Source organism: Opisthorchis viverrini (assembly GCF_000715545.1).
Source record: "Opisthorchis viverrini unplaced genomic scaffold opera_v5_112, whole genome shotgun sequence".
Classification (NCBI taxonomy): domain Eukaryota; kingdom Metazoa; phylum Platyhelminthes; class Trematoda; order Opisthorchiida; family Opisthorchiidae; genus Opisthorchis; species Opisthorchis viverrini.
This window is the reverse complement of record NW_008751770.1, coordinates 633,824-659,962: the sequence shown is the minus strand read 5'-3', so window position 1 is coordinate 659,962 and position 26,139 is coordinate 633,824. Positions and strand designations below refer to the sequence as shown.

General features: G+C 41.3%; 1 protein-coding gene across 1 annotated transcript; it reads left to right on the top strand.

Annotated features, from left to right (window-relative positions):
* Window positions 1-58: 58 nt before the first annotated feature.
* T265_13878 (hypothetical protein) lies at window positions 59-9,872 on the top strand (the record flags this gene model as incomplete). The annotated part of the gene is made up of 10 exons (XM_009170946.1): window positions 59-80; window positions 135-264; window positions 1,159-1,232; window positions 2,842-2,927; window positions 5,933-6,034; window positions 6,943-7,082; window positions 7,315-7,381; window positions 7,498-7,629; window positions 9,582-9,724; window positions 9,800-9,872. Coding segments are annotated over 10 exons (969 nt in total), but the record flags the coding sequence as incomplete, so codon positions are not given.
* Window positions 9,873-26,139: the final 16,267 nt, after the last annotated feature.

The window sequence follows — 26,139 nt, the reverse complement described above, 5'->3', positions numbered from 1 at the left end:
CATAGTCTCCTAGATATGAATGTAAAATAATCTAAATAATTCTGCCCCATATTTCGGTATGCGCTTTACTCCTGCAAAGCGTAAAGTTCTTCTGCAAGACTTGATGTAATCAAACCATGAACTCCTACTTTCAGAAGGGCCGATTGATGTAGCAGTTAAACCGATCTACGTGGGTAGCTGTATCAGTTCCTTTGATTTCTCGAAGGATGATATTTTCGTGCAATTTGGGAAGGCCAGGTCAGGATTCGTCAAACTGCATCGCCTGTAGTGTAGGTGTGACATGAGCTTATCCTTCATGGGTCGACCTTACAATGCTTCAGTGTGCTCAATATTGTTACAATATTGTTACACGGGTCGAAAACTCAGCCGCTGCTAGCCGGTGATTTCTAAACACTTTTAATGTTTGGCCGCCGATATCCTCGGAGAATTCTCCGGGTCCGTTGATAGCAACTAGTTAGTAGTACTGAAGTACGCCGAGTTCATTTTGGAAGAAATAACTTACCCACAGTGGATGAATTGGTCACTGCATAGATTATGCTGGTTGGCCGCTTGGTCCGTATGCAAAACTACGGACGTCCTTGAAAGGCTCTTTTCGCCTAACCATATGAAGTGAAGAGACGAGGCAATGGAGGTCAAGTAATGACTTTGGAGCGGAATATGAAGGTCATTCCAAGCAGACTCAGCAGCGTTGGTTCTTGCTGTCTCCCTGCTCAGGATCCAGAGGCCGATCGCATCACTGGTTAGCGACGTTGTCAGACATGACACAGTCGCCCCCCAATTACGCATGAGTCGAGGATATCACCCTCAATATACAGCCTCCTCCCGATTTTCCCAAATAAAAGTGCACTGACAAGCCCGTATTCGGGCAACAATATATCATCTATGTGCTCCAGTGCGCAGCTATCTGCATCGCCTCCCCAAATCACCAATGAAAGAAACTGTGGCAGCCATAACTATTATACTTGGTTTTTATAGCTGTTGATGCGATGAAGGGGCCGTTTTTCTTGACTGAAAATTATGCTACGTGAACACACCGATACCCAACATTTGTGCTGGTGTGAATTGAATTCCTAAATGCGACAGTTTGAGCCTCGGGGTTTTAAATAAATACGTTTTACTGTTTTTCTCAAGTGTGTTTTGTTCTTTCTCTGCCGTCAGGGGAGGCCGGTATCAAATATTTAAAGAGGATCCCTACTGCTTGCCACATTACAAACAATTAAGTGAACTTCAAAGTGAGTAACCCACTTAACATTTTGTTGGATTTAACCATTTTACAAGTGCGCAACAATACAGGGATTTTAAACTTTTTACACATTTGAAGAAATCTCGCTTCCTTTATTTTGTGATATTAACCGCACACGGCACATCATTTCTAGTTCGAAAAGTCTGATCTCATAAAACCATGGGATTAACCGATCACACCAGATGCCACTAACAAGGTACGGAGGTCAGCTATCTCTAAGTTTTTAAACCATCCGTACTGGTAATCGAACCATGGGAATTTACGACACTTAAAGTAACGTAAAAGCCATCAATCGTCCTTCCATTAAAGTGGCAACTTCTTTTATGTTCTTAGTCTTATAAGGTATATTTCACTTATTTTTACGTGGCTTAGTGTGTGCTCTGAAGCACTATTCTCTCCTAGGGACAGAATGAGGCTGTGACTGTAATATGGACATCTAATGGGTTATTCCTCCTTCTCTGAGAAGTCTTGCACTTGAAACAATGTGCACAATTTGTGCGACATATCATTCCACTTAAACACACTTACTTGTTTCCTGATTTTTGGCCTAGTACTTTCAAGGGTTAACAACAAGATTAAATTTAGAGTGACTTGTCGGACTTCGGCGAGCCTCCTAGTGGCTATTCTCTCAAACTACCAGAGTAATAGACTTCAAACTGGTAGACCCAGCAAAGTGGCGGGGCATTATTTCCGTATCCGTTGTTTGCTGTGTTCACCTGAGGATTCAAACCTTAACTGCCACCCATCCGAAATGTCTCTCCACCCTTGAATGTGGGGTTCTTGCTGGTAATTTCAGCGGGTACGGAACAAACTCACTGTTCTAAAAGACTTCGGGAAAAAAACAAGCGTTCTGTGATGTCCAAGAGCCGAGTGTCTCTAGCCAGGAGAAATTGATGCCTCACTGTTTTGATACAAAGGAAGATGAAAATTAGCGATCTGTGTAATCACCTTAGCTGAGCTATTTAGTTGAAATATTTCGTGTTCTTGTTTACAAAGTCCAAGTTTTACTTGCGGAAATGTCACTCAAATCTGTTGTCGTTACCGCATTTGATGGTGAGTCTGTGTGGGGCTGATAGGAATAGCGCTAGAGATGAACTCTTGGTGAACAGTGCATTATTATCTGCTGTCAAACTAGGCGCGATTCGGGGGAAAGGTGGGGCGAAGAAAAATTTCTAGATGAAATTTCTAGATGAAATTTCTAGATGAAAAAAATTCTAGACGGAAAATTTCCGGAAAAGATACTATTTTGCTCCCCTATAAAACAGCCAGCAACCGAACAGTAAAACACGTAGTCTGTTGAACCCCCTGAATGGAAATGCGGGGCGAAGAAAATTTCTAGATGAAATTTCTAGATGAAAAAAATTCTAGACGGAAAATTTCCGGAAAAGATACTATTTTGCTCCCCTATAAAACAGCCAGCAACCGAACAGTAAAACACGTAGTCTGTTGAACCCCCTGAATGGAAATGCCGCGGAAGTTAGACTATTTGAAGGAAGACTTTGGTGAAAGATTTCTCTATGAGTGAACCTTTTGCCACTAGCTGCAGCTCAAAATGAGTGGTGGTACAATTTCCTTATTTCGATTTTCCATATCGGCAGGTTCAAATGCTGTCAACCTCAGCATACAAAATACTACGGAGGACCGCGCCATTCCAGTGATGCCGTTTATTCCGATCAAAGAAACTGTGAGTATCTAGTTTGTTTTCAGAATCAATAATCTGAAATTCTGACATTATAATTTTAGTAGACTTAACTGTTAGTTAACATTGACCATGCAGCTACACCAACTGCTGCGTTTACATGATTTATACACTGGTGTCACTCTACTCTCAGTCGTGCGATATTAGGTTTTCTGGAAATAGCTAAATCCTCAGTTGGATCTGGGTTGTGCGTAATGTAATTGGAGATTCTAGCAAACGGGCAAACTAACCGGATTAATGTGACCACAATCCATATGCGGGATACCAGATAACATGGCTGAAAGACATCCGTTCCAAGTTTTTTATGGTACCTAGTAAAGAAATCTGGTGTGCAGTGTCTGTCCCACAGCTCCTTTTAGAAGATATTTAACAAAATCACCTAGAGAATACATTGGCTAGAACCTACATTTAACCACACTTCTTTCACTGAAACACTGGATATTGCGGTCATTGTGTTGTTGTTCATTGGTTTGTACATTGCTCCATCTTCATCACCTTCAATCTGTATTAAACTTGCAACCCGTCCAAACGAACTGTGTGATGCACGCATCGTACATTGGCTTAACAGCTAAACCAGGCCACGTTCCATATTGACCAATAATATGGCCGGATAGTGCAGCAGTATTGCTCTGACTAAACGTCGTTGTATTCTTTCTATGAGACCCTCACAAATCCCAATTACTTGAGGTGTTCGCAGAAGTCGAAAACTTTCATCAAGAAAATAACCCTGCTAGTTTATCGAGTGGTGAACCCCTTGATAGGACCCAGGAATCAAGAGACCAAAACAAACTGACTGTTGGACTGACCCTGGAGGTTTGACGGTAAGTACATAAATAACGCCAACAGAACGATGAAGATCAAAGGTGACAAGGCGCGCTTACAAACGCATGACACGAAATTGTCTTCGACTGAATAGCCGCAAGTGAAGACTCACCTCAACTGGAATAATGATTCGTTTCACCGTAAAAGCAGGTGATGAGACTGAGAAATGAGTACACAATTCCGTTAGCCCCAGACACAAGAAAAGGCCAAAAAAATGTCAATAATTGCAGAAAAAGCCTATAAAATCTATGTTATCATGCGTGCTCAAAGGATTGTTTCGTGGAATTTCGGGTGTTGCTAGGAATATTGGAACATAAACTACGAACCAGCTCTTAGAAACGTATTTAATTTGAAATGCCTTCCTGCAAAATTACTTGTGCGCGGATGGAATTTTTTCCGGAATGATCGTAATCAACTTCGCCATACTGGTACGGTGGCTAATACATAATAATACGGAATCCCGCAACGACCAAAACCTAAAACAAAATATGTCCAGCAGGTTTCAAGCGTCTGTGGCACAATCTGACTGAGAAGTCCTGACTAACGGGCCATTCGATCGGCAAAACCAAGGTATGTAACAGGATCGTGGTTCAAGACGTCTGGCATTCCACCCACATTACTCAAGCGCGAACTTGTTCAAGTAACGATTCGGATGAGTCCACCATGTCGTGGTGCGGCAGTGCTAAAACGCCCGCCTTGCACGCCATGTGCGGACTACAGTCCCAATCACGATCATTGGACATGCGCTACCGACGAACCCTAATAATAACGCAAAGCTAGGACAGCACTTTTTCTCCTTTTGGTGTGGACTCACTAAGATGATCGCGCGAGGAGAGGAGCACGATTGTTCAAACTAAAGTCATGTGGGTGTGCATTCTAAAAAATTCTGTAACCACTAACAACCGATGCATAATGAAATGGTTTTAACATCACTATGCGAAACAGTGGTCGACTTCGGTCAGGGTAATTTGCTGACTAATATTTTTAAAAAATATCTTCCAAAAAACTTCACTGGAAAAGGGCAAAATTACACATAGCGACCCTTAGGGCTGTATAACAGATGTGCTAGAGCACTACGCAAGCCGAAAAATTCAATTTTTGTTGAATATCTGGTGGTGTATATGGTTAAATTTTCCCCTGGAGTAATTTCATCTTTTCCCAAACTCAAAAGATTCGCATCCGGTAGGAAAAAATAAAGGGACTTGCAGAAAAGATAATGCTTACGACAGTGTAGCGACACCGTACGTAATGATAAATAATCAAAAGGGGATACTTACGCACGCGATTTCATAAAGTACTGAGTTCTTGGAGAATTTCCCAAGTTGGGCGAGATTTCGATCAACCAGTAATCAGGAAATTAGCATTCACAGGGAGGTTAACGACTCTCCAGATTCAATTTTATGATATGTGATCTTAACGGCCAAGTCTAAAACCGCACGTATCAGCAGTGGTCTTCGAAAATCGAGCAACCTAGAGCCAGAGCCGTACAGCCATGATGACTGTACTGAATGTTCTGCTTAATGATAGGGAAATCAGGTGTCAAAAACATCCAGCCACACAACAAACGTATCAAGTATACATTAAGACAGCAAGGTGGGACCGTGTCATTCGCAAAACGAGCGTAAGTAGACATGACAAATTCGACACAAAGGAAGAACATTCTTGACGTCTTTTTATTTTATTTCCTTTGCCAAACATTCCCTCTAATTTATGCCTAAATGGATACACAAGCCATCTGAAACGAGGCTACTCAGTAAACAGTGTTTATTACTGCTGATAATCGCCTGTTTATACTGTATTTGTCGCCAATAATTTCCTGAAGCCACATGATATTTTCCTCAAATTTCGGTGGTCAGACATTCAGGCCAGCTACTGTAGGTTCAAGCAGCGTAGAGTGTTTCTCTGAATCACCGCGTACATCCTTTGGATCCAGGACAGTATTTCATTACCTCGAGTTTTAAGCTGGAATAGCGGAACACTGAGGCGATTGAGATCTCAAAGATGGCTCGTGTAACCTATACTTTGAAATGTGTCAGAAATATGTCCCAGAGAGAGATCTGGTATTGCTATCACCAAAATAACATCAATGAATTTTTTAACTGTTAAATGTTGGTGACCGTCTTAACCTTTCATTGCGTTGATCTGTTTTGATTGCATTTGGACTGAAGGTCTCAACAAAATCAAATGAGCACCACGTGGACATGACTCCGTCACTTTGTGTACAGCCACCAATTCAACATGAAACTCCGGTGCTTCAAGACGAAACTGGAGTAAGTTTTGTCCGTGTGTTTTTCAGCACGCAAACAAGTAACGCACGGAGTACTGCAGCGTGTCACCAAAAGCATTGATGCCTCATTTTTAAGGCTACCATATGAACGGTTGACCAAATTTTTCGCTCCCAAATTGTAAGCCACATAGGACTTCATTCGCATTTCATCGCACTGCATGGACCAAACTATGTGTGCACACTACTGGCCAAGCTCAATGGGAAAAAAATCGACTTGCTTGTTCCGTATGTTCTACCCTGTCCGCTCACGGACCATTTATTTGTACACAGGGGATTCTCCCAAATTCTGATTAGGGGTGATTACTGCAAAGTGCGCTTTCGTTGGAAAAGAGATAGAATTTGATGCGTCGTTACACTCGATGTAACTCCCATTTTTATCACTACAACTTGGGAATCGTCAAGTATGTCGATTTATTTCTACCGACGAGAGGCACTAACCGTAACGAAATGAAGTATTTTCAGCATACATTGACAATTTGTGATCCACAGTTTCCAAACAAGCGGGAATTATTATACTTGAAGCAAAGGAAGTGAGTGCGAAACTGTTAGAGCGACAAACTTTTTAGCTAATGGTGCCAGTTGTTAGAATCCTGCATACTTTGCATTTGGCATTGCATGTTCTGGTCTTCATTGTTCCGCTTTCGAAAATACTGAGGTGCTTGGAGGGGGTAACCACATATTATACCAAATGCATTTGAAAATGACATGCTTCAAAAGACGGCCGAGAAAATTCCACATGCTTATATGTACACAACACTCACGCAGATAACTCTGTATCAATATTGTCGAGCGCTGAAAGTAATCACAGTAGTTGTAGGTCATTATTAGACCTAAAATATCAAGCACTGCCAGTGCTTACTCTTCCAAGATTTCTCTTTAACTGAATTGCAGATATTTCAGCCGCATCATAGGGAAGACCCGCTCTGCTATGCATGCGAGAATAAGGTGTATCCGGCAGAACAATTGAATATACTAAACCGCACCTACCACAGAACTTGCTTCAGATGCCATACCTGTCAAAACCAATTAGAGTAAGTTTGCTATTTCCGACTTCAAGAGTCTCAAATCAGGGAAAATTGCTTCATTGCCTAAGGTTGGTTAGATCTGATAACAAAATATTTAACTTTGAAATATAAGGCGTGTTTTTAGAGTTGTATACAGTTCACTTTCTAGCCAGTCACTCTACACGCATGTGTTGCAAAACTGCGAGAAATTGCGATATGACTCTTTCGTGATGCTTTTGGCCTTTATTGTTTATTTCAGTATTGGGCGTTTTGGCGTTATCGAAGGAGTACCCTATTGCAACGCTCATTACAGGCAGGCTTATATGGTGCAGTGTAAGAGAGTTTGAATTCATTTTTTATGGTTCTAATGGGTACACTCATTCCACATGACACTTGGAAAAGTGATTTTTGAATCCTTTTTCCAGCTGGCAAGCCTCCAAAGGGATCTCTGCCGAATTCGGCGAAATCCAAACCGCCTAAAGCGCAGCGAGTATCCAGTCATCCAGTGAGTTCACGAACCAGTTGTTCGGTTTTTCTGCTTCAGTCACAGAGATTAGTTATTAAAGCAGACCAAGTGTGTAGCTGAAAACTGTTTGCCGTTATACCTAATTGAACTACACTTGGAAGAACAAGATAGTTGGACGACTTGCGCAAGCGCGTATTCTTTTAAGAACTGTAGGCAACTCATTCTCTATCGGAAGTTCACAATGTAAAAGCTCTGATTAAATCTGCGATTTAATAGTCCAAGGATTCATCACAAAAATAGGAAACATACTTTTCGTACAACAGAAGTATCTGCTGGATATTTTTATGAGTAAGCCATAACCTCACAATCCTCTTTACTTCCTCGTTCAGCGGTAATGCGATGTGTCTCAAGTACTCAGGTCACAATACTATGATACACGAAAAACTGTCGGAGTCATATATATATACGTATATAAAATTTGTATGACTCCCTGTGATCTAAAGCAAAAATTATTGCTTCTGCATAATTAGCGTGATCCGTTTGTGCCGAACTAGATAAGCTGGGCGTATGCTCTCGAATATGAACCACCATCACATTATACCTACAAGAACTGCACGTCTCCGTGAGATTCTTTTGTTGGTCGTTATCTGAATGTAGCAAAGTGAACGTTTGCAAATGAGTCGATGCTGTGTTTCGCTGTCCATAACTGCGACCAAATTCAAACATTAAAACCCACTGTTCTACACATCTCAAGGTAGCTCAGAATGACGCTAATTTAAGTTTCTAGTTTCACCGGGACAACACGAAGACTCCCACGCGATCGTTTTCGGAACCACGTTCTTTCAGAAATGACCCGTACAACATAGCTCAAAATATACACAAGGCTAGCCATAATTCACCTCCAATACTTGCGCAATAAAGGAGCTCTTGTATTTCTCTTAGTGAGATTTCATATGGTTCAATAAACGCGCCATAGTGTACTGTGTAACGAGTAACATCGTGCAGTTGAGACAATCACTATGATTGACTTTTTCATGAAGACCATCAAAACCGATTGAATCAGGTCGCGTGTGATTGCTAGGAATTCATAGTTTTTGAAATGCAGGTAAAACCTTAGGATTGACGCTACATATTCTCAGGATATCAGATAGACACTGTGACACCACATGTTGGCACCGAACTCCACCACAATTTAGTGTGCAGTACAAAGAATAATATTCCAAATAAGTACAGGCTAGGATGTTCTGTGACTCCACCAGAATTTTGATCTAAAAGTTACGGTTTTTTTATCATTCTGGAAGGCGCAATTTTGTAGCTAACCGCCTCTACTGGGGATTCAAAAGTAATAACGACTGATAATTTCACCAGGAGCATTAGTGACTGTCTGGCAGAAGTGCGAAATCATAAACTGGTATGTAATGAAACGCAAACAATAAAACACATAACAAAATACAGCATAGACGCAAACCTTTCAAGCTAGTTGAGCTATTAGGAAACGAGGCCTCAGTTTACTTGCCGAAACCACACTAACCAGCAACGCCCAATAAGATGTTAGAAGCTGATTCATTAGCCGGTCACCACTGAACTAAAACCAACAAAACTATCTTATGTCTCTGGTCTGACAGTGAAGTACGCGGTAGAACCAAATATTATTTCTGAATAAAGAGTAGTCACAAAATTTGGATAATATTGATGAGGCATGCGAATAGTCTGTGTTCTTCTCGAAGCTGCGTCTGCGTCTAATGGATAGTGAATTTTATCACGAAACTTGACTCTTTTTGGTTACTAGGGCGAAACCATAATATTGAAAGCTACTGGTTACTTCATACCACTCTGCCATTTTAAATAAAATGCGCATCAAAACCCGAGTTAGGTCACAAAAATCAGCTTTTTGTTTAGAATATTCAAGTACCAAAACGGGGAGGGAAACTGGCCACAGGTTGTTTGGCGTGCAATAACTAGTGCTGATTTTTTGCGCATCAAGTGTACTTCTAAGCATAAGACTTTCACGTTTTACGCGGTTTTGAGTTCTCACCATACGATGTATATTATTTTCTCAGGTGAACGAGCAAAATGGAACCCAGGAATCAAGCAAGTGTTATCGCTGTGCAACCAAAGTCCACTCAGCTGAGCAACTGTGTATTATGAAGCGAATTTACCATAAAAGTTGCTTTAAATGTGGTGTGTGCCAGCGAGTTCTAAAGTAAGTCGGTGGGCTCGTTGAAACGCATAATTTCCTATCTCATTTTAATTGAATAAAAATATTTCTTTCTCACAGTTCTGGTCGTTATGGAGTGCATGATGGTGTCCCGTACTGCACTGCACACTACAAGCAAGTTGTAAACATGCGCAGTAAGTTATTATCTTAGGATTTGTTTTCGATTGACCAAGGGTCCTTGTGCGCTTGAATTGATTCGAATAGAATACGTCAATACGTTTATTCGATGTGACTTGATATTACGGTGGCCGCGACACGACAGAACATTCCTGTTAACGACCAAGGTGAAGTACTTGTCTTTGAATTGCATCAGTGGATCTGTACCCACAATGTTTCACGTCACATATTGGTGATATAACATGCAGCGTCTGGTTACTATTCCATGTGAAAGCATCAAAATGTGATTTATAACCTGTTCAGTACATTGGCAGGAATTTGAAAAGATACGTAGAACCTTTTTGTGAGCTCGCAAAAGAAGTCAGTTGCCCAGCGGTCAAAATAAGTTTATTCGTTTTGGAAATTTTTAGCTACTTAATAAACTTGGGTTACACAAAACGATACTGAAGGGTATGATGTTGTAGAATGCTTAATCATTAGTTGAATTGGGAGCTCTAATCGGCCAGTCCGTTTTAAAGTCAGCTTCCGCCGGGTTTACATCATCGGTGCGCAGCGAACCGAATAGCTAAATCGGTACGTCAGCGTTACGCGTGCTTGTTGGAAAGCGTTGGTGGTAAAAGCTCCCGCCTCCATCCAAAGCGCTTCTAACAAACTCGTAAAAGTCCGGTGTTTCGCCTGCGCAATCAGTTGGTTTGAGTTTCAAAATCTCTGCCTTTCGTCCATAACGTACATCTGTATAAAAATGTTAATTTGTTGTCATATTTAATTTACTTGTATTTTATCATATCTTGTTTTAATGTATCTGTTTTCACCTATGGATTTAAATTCTAGACTGGTCGAGATGCTATGCTTCGAGCAGCTCTAAATATGGCCTAACCAGCGTTGAGTGGACCGTGTTGATTAGTGGTTAGCAGTGGCTACTTCTGTGGGGTCATTTGGCTGCTTCCCCGCTCAACTGACCTTAAGCCAACAGATTGACCTGATAGACGAACTTGAATGCTGTAGTGATGGTGTGGGCTACACGGGAAAAAGCCAACTAATAATTCGGCACTCCTTAGCTAAATTCGGACTCATTTTCCATGTGATTTGTACATGTCCGGCTGAAACCGAGCCTGAGCATCCCAAACCATGTATTGAGAACTTGGGTGATGTGGTTGCTCCCGCCGCAAAACCTGATATCCTGATGACTTCTAGAGATGATTATCTAGAATTCTCTTCATGGTCGGTTGAGTTTGTTTTGGAAAGAAATAAGTCCATAAAATTTTTATCTCATACGTTGAGGTGCATCATATCAGGATACTTATTTTTTCTAATTGATTCCCGTCTATGAACTTAGTAAAGTAAGAGACAAGCGCATAAGTGGGATAACTCCAGGTAACCAATCACCAGACTATTAGATCCTGTGGCACTATAACCCCCAAAACAGGGAGGGAAAACTAATCTGGTATACGTGCGAGAGTTTAAAATTATGTTCCGTAAGAACTAACACAGACGGTTCATTCAGTAAACTTTATTATCTGAACAATCAATCGGAATCGACCTATTCCCGTCACCTTTCCTCGAGGAAGGAGTCACGCACTCACAAATAAATTACTGCATACCCTTTCGCAAAGCAACTGACAGTTAATTCACGAAAAAGCTTGCTCTTGAGATGGAATTTTATGGCTACTCTGCAGGTCACTCCGTCTATTTGGCATACATATTTTCTCATTGTTCTGTTTTGCATACACAGCGGGAAGCTTCTCCAGTATAAGCACAGCAGATGCGGCCTTTCTCAAGTCTTCAAAGGCAGGAAACCAAAACAGCGTGAGTTGTCAGTTATATTTGTATACGTTCCAGTATTACAAAAATGTTTCAGAAAAATATCGGGTCAGTTACAACGTAAAAAGACGAAGTTGAACCGAAGTGATTATTGACAATCTAATAAAACTATTAAGTGTAGGTTCGATTGGTTTAATTGAAAGGAGGAATCCTGAGAACCGTCATTACTTCAGCTTTGTGAATTAAGATGCGTGCTTCGGCAGAACAGGGGTGAAAGTGTGATCTGAAAATATCTATCTGGGAACTCTATGAATCATAGGATGATTTTGATCTACAAGGAACAACGTTCATTAGAAACATCTAACAAAACCAAAAACCTATCCCTACCGAAACTCATCTGTTCAGCCGAATGTTCCAAGCACCATTCGTTGGGATATCATCACGTTTTCACTAGGACATGCGGTCAAGATTTTCAAGCTAATGGCTTCATGCTTACTTGGTCCTTGATCAGAATCGATGGTAACGTGAATAGATCTTGGTGATCAATCGTCTATACGAAAATGAATATCTCAATAAGTTATCAGGTGGTTGAAAGAAAGTGATCCACATAAAATAGAAACACCCCTAGATAAAAGTTCGCTATTTAGCTGGTAAGTTCGCAGATTGAGATCCAGCGTGCAACGCTCAAATTTGACGTTCTGTATCTGTCCTGTAATGAACTAAGTAAGAAAACCGAATTACACATCTTCAAAACATTTAAAGCAGCTTTCAAATCAGGCACTGAACTATAATCAACCACCACATTCGTGTTTCATTCCATGCAATCGAGTCCGGGGCACTAACAAGTTTTTGGATAATGAAGGACTCAAGCAGTTTAGCATTGCTTTCGTTTCCAACCCCAGTATTTTGGAGCATACGGATGCACTAGCCCCCGCCAAAGATTTGAGTTCTTCTGGTAGTCAAAAGATGGTGTAAAAGGTTTTGCCAAAGGATCCTTCTCATTTTCACTTTTAATTCTGTGAGATTAACGCCAAATCGAATGAACTCCACAAGACGCGTTCCTAGCTTAATTGACTAGGAGAGCTGCATGTGTCGTAAATGAGATAAGTGGTGCTCAAAATGAAAAAACTCTCGGGTGAAGCCTAATATCCAAATCCAATTTGTACTATCTGATTATCCATGGATACCCGGCCGTCTCACTCTAGTTCGTATCGAGGCTATACGATATATTGCACCCAAGCATTACACTTTATTCTAACTCTGGAAGAAGCCTCAGGTTACTGAATGACTCCACGCATGTTTTAGTTGACCTGCAATCATGGAGTCCTCTTGCAACTATGCTGATATGTTTGCTGCTCCTCTGCGACTCTTGATTGATTAGCCTGTGTTCGACAACCATGGGGATAAGAATTTCAAGTCGCTGCACATTCGCACTCGTGGCCGTTTTTGCTGGATCGCAGAATGAAACCTAACAACCCGAAGTACCCACTGACCACAGTTAGCCAAAACACGTTAAATAGATGGCACTGGATAACCGCAGTCTGACGCTGTTTCTTTGGCTCACAAAATTAATCGACATGCCCCATAATGCCACCTGAAGTTGTTCTACTCACTAGCTTGTTAGCTTTGGTAGCAGAAGATACAGGAAGCTTTATAAGTTTGAACTTCTATTTGATTGCAAACTAGACGGGAATGCAGCCTCTTGTGATGTATAATTGGAAATTTTTATTAAAAAAAACGCGTTAAAATAGGACGCTATAACATAACATTTCCCCGCGTCGTTTTGACCTTAAGAATTTCCATTTATACATATATATCTATAATGTTATCTTTAGTCCTGGCTTTACGCAGGAGGATCTTGGTAATGCTAGCCTGGCAGCATTAGCACGAAACACTCAGCTTGCCTGGTGAATGGCAGAGAGATTGCCTGGTAAAGCCCAAAAATAAGTTGGTTTCGATCGTCAGTCGACATGCTAAGGACACTTGGAAAACCTTATAATGTGAAAACCGGTGCTTGATTTTCAAAATACCCATGTGTTTTACAGGCATACGTGCCCATTCAATTGCATATTCCTGTGTTATATTCATGCCCAGAAAACTCCCTTAAACGCTAAAAATGAAGTTTCTTTTCCAAGCTGCGGGAAGAAAACAGGCGTCATTTGTAGTATTTGACCTCTATTGCGAACAGACGCACTGGTATTGAGTAGCGGAAATTTTGAGTAACCTCCAGAGTTCCATCTCGAATTCCAACAACCAGTTGATTTGGAGTGATATTTCATAAGGCTCAAGTAGGCCAAATACACCTTTCTCAGAAAAGAAATGGGATACATTGTGTAATGGCATGGAAAAATTGGAGGTCGATTTGGGAAACGGACTTCGCTTTATTCACACATCTTTTAAAATATTTATGCGAAAAACGCATTCCGTACCATCCCAAGTTATATAAAGCTTCCACTGACTTGGCGATAGTGCCTTGGTTTTACAAATTTGGTTATTAAATTAGGAACAGCAAAAACGGCCCGTTTTCAACACTGTGTTCTGAAAAGTGGCAGAAGCACTAGTTTCCACAGTATTCAAACACAACGGGTAGCTTAGGCACTTTGAAAAGTCTAACGTGATTTACACCATATCAAGACGAGGTAGACTTGTGGAGTTAGTGGCATACGATCCTACTTTTGTTGGGGCAACTGGTGCAGGCGTGGTTAACCAACAAAGTTATTACATTTCACATCCACTTGTGAGTTGTTTTTTGGACTACCGATTTTTTGATGAAAGTGAAGAATTGTCACAGTATTAATGGTCAAACAACAACAGACGCCAGCATAACGTGACTTTTACTTTTATGTTATTTAACGTGCCGCCATCCGACTCTCCGGAATTTCACCTCGTTTGTATATATATACACATATATATATTCCTTACTTTAATGTAAATCAATGAACCAATCATTACTCCTGACATATTGGATGGACTAATTTGCTTTGTTGTAAACTTATGTGCGATACAGCATACATTCACTTTACTGGATACCAGGGGCTCATTGTAAGCGATCAACGAATATGAAAGTAAGGAAGAAGAATGAATTTAGAAAACTGTGGCGATTAAAATCTGTTACCGTTGCTCTGTATAGGAGAAAACTTCGAATTTCAGCTTATTTTGATATTCTTAGCTATGTACTAACTAATCAAGTTTGTCAGTAAGGAAAAGTATTTTTCTGACTCGAAATCAAATATGCGCGTCACATTCTAGGAACTTAATCACTTATAATCGCATCATTACAAGTTATTATATTCTTTGACTGGACTGAATATCACCACTGTGTTACTATTGGCGTTTGAGTTGTTCGCTGACCGTTCGGTGAAAAACCACAAATGGTGACCCATTTACTGTTAACATGAAGATAAAGCCATTTAGTCCTGTGAAAAACTACTCCAGTTATCAGGTTTGTGTCTAATCAGCAAACCGTTATGTAGGTTTTACCAGCTGACGCCCGTAAAAATCCAGCTGAACTTACACCGCCTACAGGTATCGGACTAAAAACCGATGACTGATTTGGTGATTTCTAATTCCCAACTGAACTTAATCCCAAACAAGTGTTGTCATGCCTAGAGCGTGCTAGCAAGTAGCTGCAACAGCTCTTCGCTGACCAAACAACCTTTCACCTATCCTTTTGGGCGTTATCGCTGAGAGGAGTATTCGCGTGAGATTTGTGGGCTCATAGTATCACATAAAGGCACAGTTTCCGTTGAAGTTATAGATCTATACCGAGAGGTTGATGTTGCACGGAGAGTTCATAGACAGTAGAATAGTGGCCAATAGGTCCTAATTGGTATTACCAAAACATCATTTCCGGTCGAGCTCACAAGTGGTTCGAATTTTTCTATGGTTAGCCACTGTTCTGGTTATGTGCATCGCAGTTGATACTATTGGGTTTAACCAAGCGTTGCAAAAGCTGTTTGAAGGAGGAACTGTTTTCACTTGCGATATAGCATGTGCCAAGCGGGACTGTCTAAGATGTAGGAGCGAGGACCGATTTGACCTATTATACAACAATTCTGGCCCACGTAGAAACCTGTGGAGCGGAATATTCTTCTTGTTTTTCACTGTACTTAACCATACCAACGTACGGTTCATTGCTGGAAGTACACTGCCAATTGAGTTCTAGAGTGGCTTTGGAGGAAACCGAAAATAGGTTGGGATTATCAAAGAACTCATCAACAGTTATGGACATGAGCAGTCTCGGGTGAGCATTCCCACCCAAATGCACACTAAAGTTGTCTTTTCTTACAGTTACGAATTGTTCCTAAGCTTAGGGGCTTGCTCAGCGGAGAAAGCAAACGCCACCTGATAGACAACGACGAAACGCTGTCAGACGGCAACCGTGTCCAATAGGCTTGTATGGAACAGCTCCCTCCTACTATCATGTCAACACTTTATGGAACTGAATGTGATGCACTCTTGGGTATTCTAGGCGCCTATTAGAAACGTGTATCACGTTGTTGCCAGGAGAGGTCACCACAGGTTGTTAACTACAGTCTTACTTACCATGCTGTGAAGTTTAGTGTCACGTCGTGTGCCGTTCCGGTGACTTAGTGTAACGGTGATACTATTGATGGGGAGGCGCGCGAGTAGTATGTGTTCTTCGCAGAATTCCGCTTTGCGTCTATTGAAAAAGGGAGATCTGTTGCGGAACTCGTGGAGCCATCTTGTGATATTTGCTCGGATTTGACCTCCGAATAAGTGGAGTCAATGAATCTCCAGAAAAGTTAAAGACTCGTTCGAGAGAAAATCGGTGTCCACTTTTTCTGTAACTAACATGCAGATTAGAGTTTTGCTTCCCTGTTCAAGGTCCTAATTGGTATTACCAAAACATCATTTCCGGTCGAGCTCACAAGTGGTTCGAATTTTTCTATGGTTAGCCACTGTTCTGGTTATGTGCATCGCGGTTGATACTATTGGGTTTAACCAAGCGTTGCAAAAGCTGTTTGAAGGAGGAACTGTTTGACTTGCGATATAGCATGTGCCAAGCGGGACTGTCTAAGATGTAGGAGCGAGGACCGATTTGACCTATTATACAACAATTCTGGCCCACGTAGAAACCTGTGGAGCGGAATATTCTTCTTGTTTTTCACTGTACTTAACCATACCAACGTACGGTTCATTGCTGGAAGTACACTGCCAATTGAGTTCTAGAGTGGCTTTGGAGGAAACCGAAAATAGGTTGGGATTATCAAAGAACTCATCAACAGTTATGGACATGAGCAGTCTCGGGTGAGCATTCCCACCCAAATGCACACTAAAGTTGTCTTTTCTTACAGTTACGAATTGTTCCTAAGCTTAGGGGCTTGCTCAGCGGAGAAAGCAAACGCCACCTGATAGACAACGACGAAACGCTGTCAGACGGCAACCGTGTCCAATAGGCTTGTATGGAACAGCTCCCTCCTACTATCATGTCAACACTTTATGGAACTGAATGTGATGCACTCTTGGGTATTCTAGGCGCCTATTAGAAACGTGTATCACGTTGTTGCCAGGAGAGGTCACCACAGGTTGTTAACTACAGTCTTACTTACCATGCTGTGAAGTTTAGTGTCACGTCGTGTGCCGTTCCGGTGACTTAGTGTAACGGTGATACTATTGATGGGGAGGCGCGCGAGTAGTATGTGTTCTTCGCAGAATTCCGCTTTGCGTCTATTGAAAAAGGGAGATCTGTTGCGGAACTCGTGGAGCCATCTTGTGATATTTGCTCGGATTTGACCTCCGAATAAGTGGAGTCAATGAATCTCCAGAAAAGTTAAAGACTCGTTCGAGAGAAAATCGGTGTCCACTTTTTCTGTAACTAACATGCAGATTAGAGTTTTGCTTCCCTGTTCAATGGTCTGTAACCGGTCAGTTGGCCTTTCCTAATTAAACGACTCCGCAGCGAAGACTTTCTTCCTTACATTGGTAGTATGTTAATCTCAAATTAAGGAGCTGCCTTGACCGTTTGGGTGTATTTATCTGATTCAGTTGGCTAGTTAATCGAAAGAAATCATTCGGTAGTCGACCAAGGTGAGTGGAATTTGCTTGAATTGCCTCATAAGTCAGGTGGAATTATCTTGCCAGATCTTAGCTCCCAGAAAGTTAAAGCTCTGTTTGTTGGTTAGAAAACGATATCCGACGGAGCAACTATTCAGCTGCTTATGGGCCAGGATATTCTGGTGATTCGAGTTCATATGAGGCAACGAGATTTCGACGTCTACAGGGTTTCCATTCTGGGGTTGAGTTTACCAGCCCCGCTTTCTGCATGAGGAAGTTTTTCACTTTCCATCATTTACTGGACAAATCTCCTAGCATTTCTTTTGTTTTAGGTCACTTTTTATGACCTGAGCGGCTGCATTTTCTTCCGAGGTTCCGTTCCAAAATCGGTGTTCTGATTCTGGCGAAGTTTTTTCTAGGGCTCCGGTGTAAGTATTTATCAACCAGGATTGTTCTTGGAAATGAATTCCGTCTGTGCACAATTTGTAGACGGTCAGTCACCTAAGTTTCTTGGCATTTATTTTCCTCCTTTCAAATGATTAAAACATTGGGAAACTAGGTTGGGCTTACTGAGAACGTCAGGTGGAACTCAGCTAATTTACCACCACTACATCCACATAAATGTGATAGTGCATCAATGACCGCAAACGGAATTCACCTGGTTCTCCGTCCTGGAAGTCCACAGGCAAATTCGTCAAATGGCGATGTTGCCATAAGTGCTGAAGTTTTCAGTTATAACACATGGAAGTGCCTTGCCCTGAACCAATTGATCAAGTACCTAAAAATGTAGTCAAGTACACGTTAGCGCCCACTGCTTCGCATTCGTCATTCGGGTCTTGTGTTCCATTTTTTTCGCCTTCAACTGATAGAGTTGTAAAATTCAAATAACGATTCGTTCTAATGTGAACTAATATTTTCCAATTAAAGTTAACCCATTTTTCAGTTCCAATAAATTGTCTGACTGCATTAACATTATCTTGTGCTCTTGCAATCTTTATGCTCTCAGGCCCTTAGCAGCCCCTCTTGATGGAGCGTCTAAATTCACACAAAGGAGGTTAGATATCATGTGTCGCTATGCAATAACTGAGTGATGATTGTGCGCCAGTCAGCGGTAGGACATTTGTAGCTTGCATACAGGCTATCAGCGTAAATTGTCTTACCCATTTAACGGTGAACGCTACTGATGAAGCATGCGAGTAGTTTGTGTTTTGTTGTCCAAGTTCCGCTATTGCGTGCGCTTCATGGTAATATATTAGCCCCACATAATTTCCCCTTTTCTTGGTTGACTCATTTTCATGGGTACATAGCTCATAGAGGTTTACTCAGCTTACAGTAGCATCCGCCGTTTATTGGGAGATCTATTTGCCGATGGACAGGTGATCTGAGTGCGCACATTCTGAGTTTAATGCGGTTTTTCCTTGATGGGTTCCTTTCGCTGAACACAAACATGTACTGCAAAGTCCAGTCAGTTCACTTGAACGGGAAACAACTGCAATTCCTGAAGGGCACTGACCGTTTTAATACTGTATCTTTATTTTTACATATCTACAGAACAAATTTGAAACGATCGGATGTGCAAACGAATATCATTTTCGTACTTCCAAACCCTCAGCAATGACACTTAAACCAGAGGATTTAACGTACAATCTATAAAAGCATGCTTATTTTTTTAGTTTCCGCTCATCCGGAACGTTTTCTTCATCAAATTCACGCAGCTGATTGCAATGAGATTTTATTTTGATTGTGTTACTGGTTGGTGTCACCGTTTTACTAACTGTAACATTTTGATGTGGTTGCATATGTCCCATTTTCAGTTTATTTAAGTGCAGTATCCGAACGGAGCTAAGACAATTAGGTGTGACTGTTGTTCTCCACTGGCGTTTGGAGACAGTTTATGGTAGTGACAGTAAATGAGCAGAGCAGCCTTTACGAATGTAGAATATTTGGCCAGAAATAGCTTGTGGTACAAAAGTTCTCTTAATCACGGTATTCACCTGTAAGCGTGGACAAAACACCCATCTGTTCTAATTGGGGGGATCAGGTTTCAAAAAGAGACTCTCGAAATCGCAGAAACTTCTGAGTAGAACTGGTGTACTAGTCAACATTCAACATTTCCTACATCAAAATTTCCCAAAATTTTTCACTTGATCGATATGTTTGTTTACAATTTTCACGACAACTTTATAGTCCCTCAGCACGTTCTCCGTAACAGCGTCCCGCAAATCAGTGTGTAAGTTGGGCAAATTTGGTCTTGAGTGGGTCCAACATAAATCATGCACCTTTCGTCATATCTATTGGTAGCTATCAGCACTATCAGTTCTGTTAAAACGCTTCCAGTTACCTTGCAAATGCTTTTTTGTCGATATATTTCCCGGTGTTTTTCTTGACGCAGTCGTATAACGGTAGTCTATGCTAACCTAAATTTGTGACGACCTATGTGCAGTGTATCGATTTGGCGGGTATCGGAAAGGATTTTTCGCCACAATCTTTACTTACGCAATTAGCACTGATCGTCTAGCGAAAATTTTGTGCGCAAGCACAAAACCCTTTTCATGAAAATTCGGGGGAAACAACTATCTTATGGGAAAAATGCTGGTGACTGAATTGATGTTGAAAATATCTGAAAGTCTTCATCGTCCGAGGAGGAATGCCACATGCGGACTCCAACTGTATGCCATCAGCATTCACTATTGATTCCTACTAGGAATCCGCCTACCCGAATGGAAATAGTTCAAGATGGATCCACCAACTGTTTGTAGCCTAAGGAGCTTTTGAGATTCACAATAGATATTTTGCTATTTAGTTAATAATCATGAGCCAAGAAGGACTATCCACCTGCCTCTTCATCAGTGTGAATCATCAGCAGTTTGCAGTGTCATGAGACTCATGGCAAACCAATAAGTTTCCCAGTGGTCTCCAAGAGAGTGCAGGTCCAAAACTTTCCCGAGTTTCGTCAGATGATCACTGCTGATGACTTTCAATATGAATGCTACAGTAGAACAGTGCATCATGGCTTTTCAGCAGTTTATTCTCACCCACATGACAAAATTTTGCTGAGCAGAGGTTGTACAAACAAACTGCATTTGCCTGTTATTCGTGAAAAAAGAGGATCCCTATGCTTACCAGTTTGACACAAGACTGTGCAAACTATGACAGTAGCAGTAGAGTTTGAGATGCTTACTGACAGGTGGATTGCGATTAGCTCATCAAACCTCTTGGAATGAACCAAGCAATCTCCATCTGCAAATCCAGGAGCACAAACACGGTATTCCTTTTGACAATGCAGACCTGTGATTTCACTTTTGACCCGAATGTTCTCTCGATAACTTGATTGTGCCCTTTGCGTTGTGTTCTATCGCACATTCAACCGCGCATTCACTCCTGTAAGACTGTATTAAACGGCAACGGAACTGGTAGCCTACTCTACGGACAGATTGGGTAGACGGATTGGATTGTACGCCGGCGGTAGGTAACAGGCTTACTACGAAATTGAAGGCAGGTATGCTGAGCCATTAACACGTCGCAAGCTCTCTAGCTTCGGCTCGGAAAACCAGACTAGGCACTTCAAACTAAAGTTATAAGGTGAATTCTACGACATTTGGTATCAAAAATTAGCCATGCTACTTAGCTACTTTTGTTGAAACTTGGGTTATCTAGCTAGTTACTCTGCATCAGGAATGACAACCTCGTGAAGTCAATGGAGCCAACATGTGTTTTGATGAGATCAAAACGGATGTTTACGCTAAATGCCTGCTAGATGGCAACGAGCTAGTTCTCACCGGGGTAGATTCACCTTGAGAGAACTATTTTTCATGCAGCATCTTGTTTTTCAGGTATTGTACTAGTCATGGGTACAGGTTAATTTGGATGTGTGATTAGTTAATATTGTTATACTTTCATGCACGGTTCATGCATACAACTAAAATAGACTTAACGAACGTATGACGTTACTTTGTTGCACTCTACTTAGTCAGGTCTGAATGGTTTATAACAACCTAAATAGAACACAACGTTCTGTTCCTCTCCAAAATATCAGGTCCGAAGAGACCAGAAGATTCCTCCAATAACCGCACACCGCTAAAAGGTGAGTAGCTCGATGATGTTAGAATGCAGTCTGCAGAAGATGCCAACGGCTGTTAGACGCGTGTTTAATACTCAATCTGTCTTCATGGAGATTCGTATCTGTTGCCATTATTTATGGAACCGTAACATCCAAAAGAAGACCAAATAGGACCAACTGATTGCATTCTGCTCCTGAAAACTACTGATATGGAATGATTTTTTCAGCTAAAACAAGCACAAATGTTATGTTCTGAAGATTGCCTGTGTCCAGGGTGGTGTAAACAGGGTTATTAATTCCAAAAGCTGTGTAGTCAAGCATCCGGTATTTTCAGATTTCTTCTTCTGCAACAGAAATTTACCCACCAAAGAAGCGCATTAGTTGATTTACCGATGCCATACCTCAAGGTACTGCGGCCGTTTGATGAATGATTCAAGACTAAGTGGTCTACTTTGGGAAGACTCACCTAATACACATGCGGAAAACTTGTTTGTACCTCAGTGTGGGACGGTATTTCTAAGGTTACCCAGGATCAAAAGAGCAACGTCAACGTTTTTCCTCAAAAGTTGAATAACGATTCCAAGTAGAGCGTAAAGTTTGCTTCAGGATGTACAATGTTCGGATATGCCTCTAAATCTCGAGAACCATATTCCGTTCTACTGATTTTTACTACTTTGGAGTCAAACCAGCGCCTTACTGTGTTTCAAGAGTTGTGTATAATAGTGCAATGCAGAGTGTATTGGTGTACGCCTGCAAATTTTGGCCACTCCAGGTGGCGGATCTGAAACAGCTTCAGGTCTTCGGCCATTGATGTCTCGAAAGTATGGATGGGAGCGGCTGTAACTTGTGAATTTGTAATGAAGTGATCGGGTGATGGGTTTCTACTTAAACAGAGTGTATCTTTCACAAACATTGCATCCAGGATTACAAACTAAGTTTTCTGAACCATGTGTTTTGCATGCCAAGTTCTGCTTGTAGAGAACAATTCTGTGCCTAACTCGTAGTGGTGGAATCCAGGAGGCGGACGGACACAAGGATGTTTCGAACTGTCTGGATGTCGTTGGTGCAATTCACCTTCAAGGATGGGGTCTAGCTGTCCTTCCTTGTGTTCTGCTGGATATAACGAACGACATGGCAGCTAAACGCCGTCAGTTTCTATTCAACTCTAACTGAGTGTTCCAGTTGAGAACACCACGGATGTTTGTGATAGGCTAGCCCTTGGTCCCCTTTGCCCCAATTATTTTCTCTCTCCATTACACGGCTTTATTAAAAAATTGGCTTGACTGTATGGCAGAAAAACACCGCTATTCTCATATAGTGTTGATGTAAATGGTGATCATGATGACGGCTAGGGGTTAGTTCTGGGAACACAAACTCGTTAGTTTCAAATTTAGCTGTTTCCATCTTGGTGGACCTCATTAGATGTGTATATTGACATCTTTCACTCGAATTATTGGCAAAATATTTTCCAAACGTAGCACTTTCAAACATCTTGACAAAAATGTTCTCCTCTGACAATAAGCAGAGTAAAATAGTCAAAGTAAACTTAGACTCTCAGTTGAATTAAAATGCACAGCATATCCACAGTGAGCTGCGTAGAGATTCGGTACGATTTGGAGATCTTTTGGTCCAAGGTTCACTGTGCTATTTCTAGCCTGGTGCGTAAATTCATTCATTTTAGATCATCGTGTCAAAGCGAGTGAATGAAGGCTACCTTCACAATTTAATCAAGCTAACTTGGAAGTTCCGTAATTCTTCGAATCAGACAGAGAACTCCATTCATCTTTGCGGATTTATTGAATTCGGCTTGACAACCACATTGCCCGCATAACGTACAAAAGCACATAAGTCTACTTTTGTAAGCCGCAAAGAAACTGATCTCACACACATTGTCCACCAAATACATGCTTTTTGTACAAAAGTGTGTGGTTATAATACTATCTTCTGGCGTTGATTTGCGTTAGAGATACAAAACCAATTTGCAGAGACCATGTGTTGAAGTTCTAATATATCTGGTCAATTTGTTTTGTGCACATTGGTCAAGCTTTCGATGTTTTGTGTAATTCACGGCTGCTGATCGCTTAAAGATCAAAACACACGTGCTGCGATAATGTTTGATGGTTCTCTGTGGTTGGTGACAATAAAAATGGTACAGCAAATAAGAAGCAGCCAATATGTGGTAGACAAGCAGTCATAGCATTCACATTCTGTGCCCTGTTCATAAAATATTTTGTCCCAAGTGTTACGCAAGTGAAACTAGTCAGCCCACCTGGCACAGTTGATCATAGCACTTAGCATACTTATTCATTATTTCATACCTTGCAGAAGGCGCCTTGAGTGAATGTAATTCAAATAATTTGCTGTATCCAAAACTCATTTCAAACACAAGAAAAAGCGCCCCAAAGGAAATGTGTATAAATCAGTCGTAGTCCCTCTGAACCAATCCATTCCCTTGTAAGCTAGCTGTGTGTATTGAAAAATGCTGTCAAAAACTGTGTTAGGGCCACAAAAACTAGATAAGTTGAACTATTTTGACAGAATTTCGATATTCTTGTTATTCTTGGCTAGTTATGGGGAATACCTAGAAAAGCTGGAAAATATAAGGCACTCAGCATTTTGCTTCTAGGACTAGTACACTCAACTGCTTTAGTTAATTGTGCATGTTCGCTGGCATGAATGAGAAAAACGTTCCATAAGATGTCTAACAGTGCACGTACAAAGTAAACCAAAGTAGAATGATATGATCTGGAAAGCTTTGACTGACGATTTTGGTACCGCAAGCTGTAAGGTGCACCATCTTTCACTGAACTCGAGGGGTGACGAAAGCAAGTCAGGATTCTAGTTGGTTTCTTTTATTCCATCGTAATTTCGTCACCGTAGGTAGAAACTGGAATAAAATTCCATCCCACCACCGACTCCAAGAAAATGCAACACTTATCAGAAGATGAATTTTGGGCAGATAATTAGGCAGACTAAATTATGTCGAACTTGAATAGCCTTCATGCCGCGCAAGACAGGTCTTTCAGGTAAAAAGAACGACTGCACTGAAAGCCCTACGAACAAATCAGCGCTTCGGTCAATAAAATTTATATACTCCATGACGGATAGACCTTTCCCATACAGCAGTCAACCATTAGCTGGTTTCGGGATAGGTCTGCGGCAAATAGAAATTCTACTTGTCCCCGGGCGGATCACCATGCACCACTCCTTCATAGTCATTTGATCCTTTTCATAGTTCCATCACGTTCAGCTGGGGAAAGATCGTAAAGAGGATATAGGCGAGGTATTTTCGGCTTTCGCTAGATTTCTGTCAGATACTTGATGCAATATGACCGCATACGTACGCTGACTGGTTTGCATTTCGGCTATTCAAATCTGAAAGTTGTGTATTGGGAACATGGATGAATACTACTGCCACCAGCACCTTAACTGCGCAAAGAGAAATACCGCGTCACTAGATTTTATCGCGCAGTCCAAATGCGCGCTTGCCAACAATAACAAAAGAATATTGTCTAAATTACTAATACAGTGGAGGCAAGAATAACGAATCACACCAATGATGAATATTAGTCTTCAGTTCCAGAACATCTAGTATCTCCTTGAACCGCCCATTTGTTTCCTTGAAGGAAGACCTTTCTCTCCTCTGTAAAACAATGAGCTAGTATAACTTCAATCTGTGTATAGTAAACTAGTTTCAACTTCTTTTCGAAAAACTTTAGTGACAACCGGTAGATTTATTGCCGGGCGACGTTTCGCTTTTGGCACAAAAGCTTCGTCAGGCCAAATGACTAGGTTCCGAGGTTGGTGGAGATCTAAGGCGGAAGGAGAACCAATCAGCCAAGTCAAGCTAAATCTCTGTTGGGTGTCGGCCAAGGGATCTTAGTGTGTTAGAGCGGCTGAACAAGTTTTGGGCCGGTGGAGCAACCTACATATGTTTGGGTCCAGCCTAGGGTCTAGTTCTTCTGATTTGGCTTTAACTTATGTCGCTAATTGGCACACTTTAGCAAACCCATAGAAAATTTTGGCTTTTGTACTGCAAAATACCTCCCGTCAATTCGCCGCCCATTTTGTCAGGTAGCATTAGCAGCATCGTGGATCCCACCGGGTTAACCGGTACACCAATTTCAAAAGCCTTCAAGTGATAAAAACCAGCGGTGCCCTTACACTAAATGAGTATAATATGAGGTCAGGTTGTTCCATATTAGCCGAAAAAATAATGTTTCTTTGTTTGTTTAACGAACATCTTGCTTGCGGAAACACTGTTCTGGAAAACGCCTCAAGAGTGCACCAAAATCAGTAAAGTTGCAGTAGAAAAACTCCCTTATGACAAATATTATTTGAGGACGACACACATGCAGATGGCTGCATTCTCAGTGAAGACTAAGAGCTTGTGCGGTTCAAGAAAAATATCTTCAAGAGGAAAACGTTTTATACAGTTTTCAGC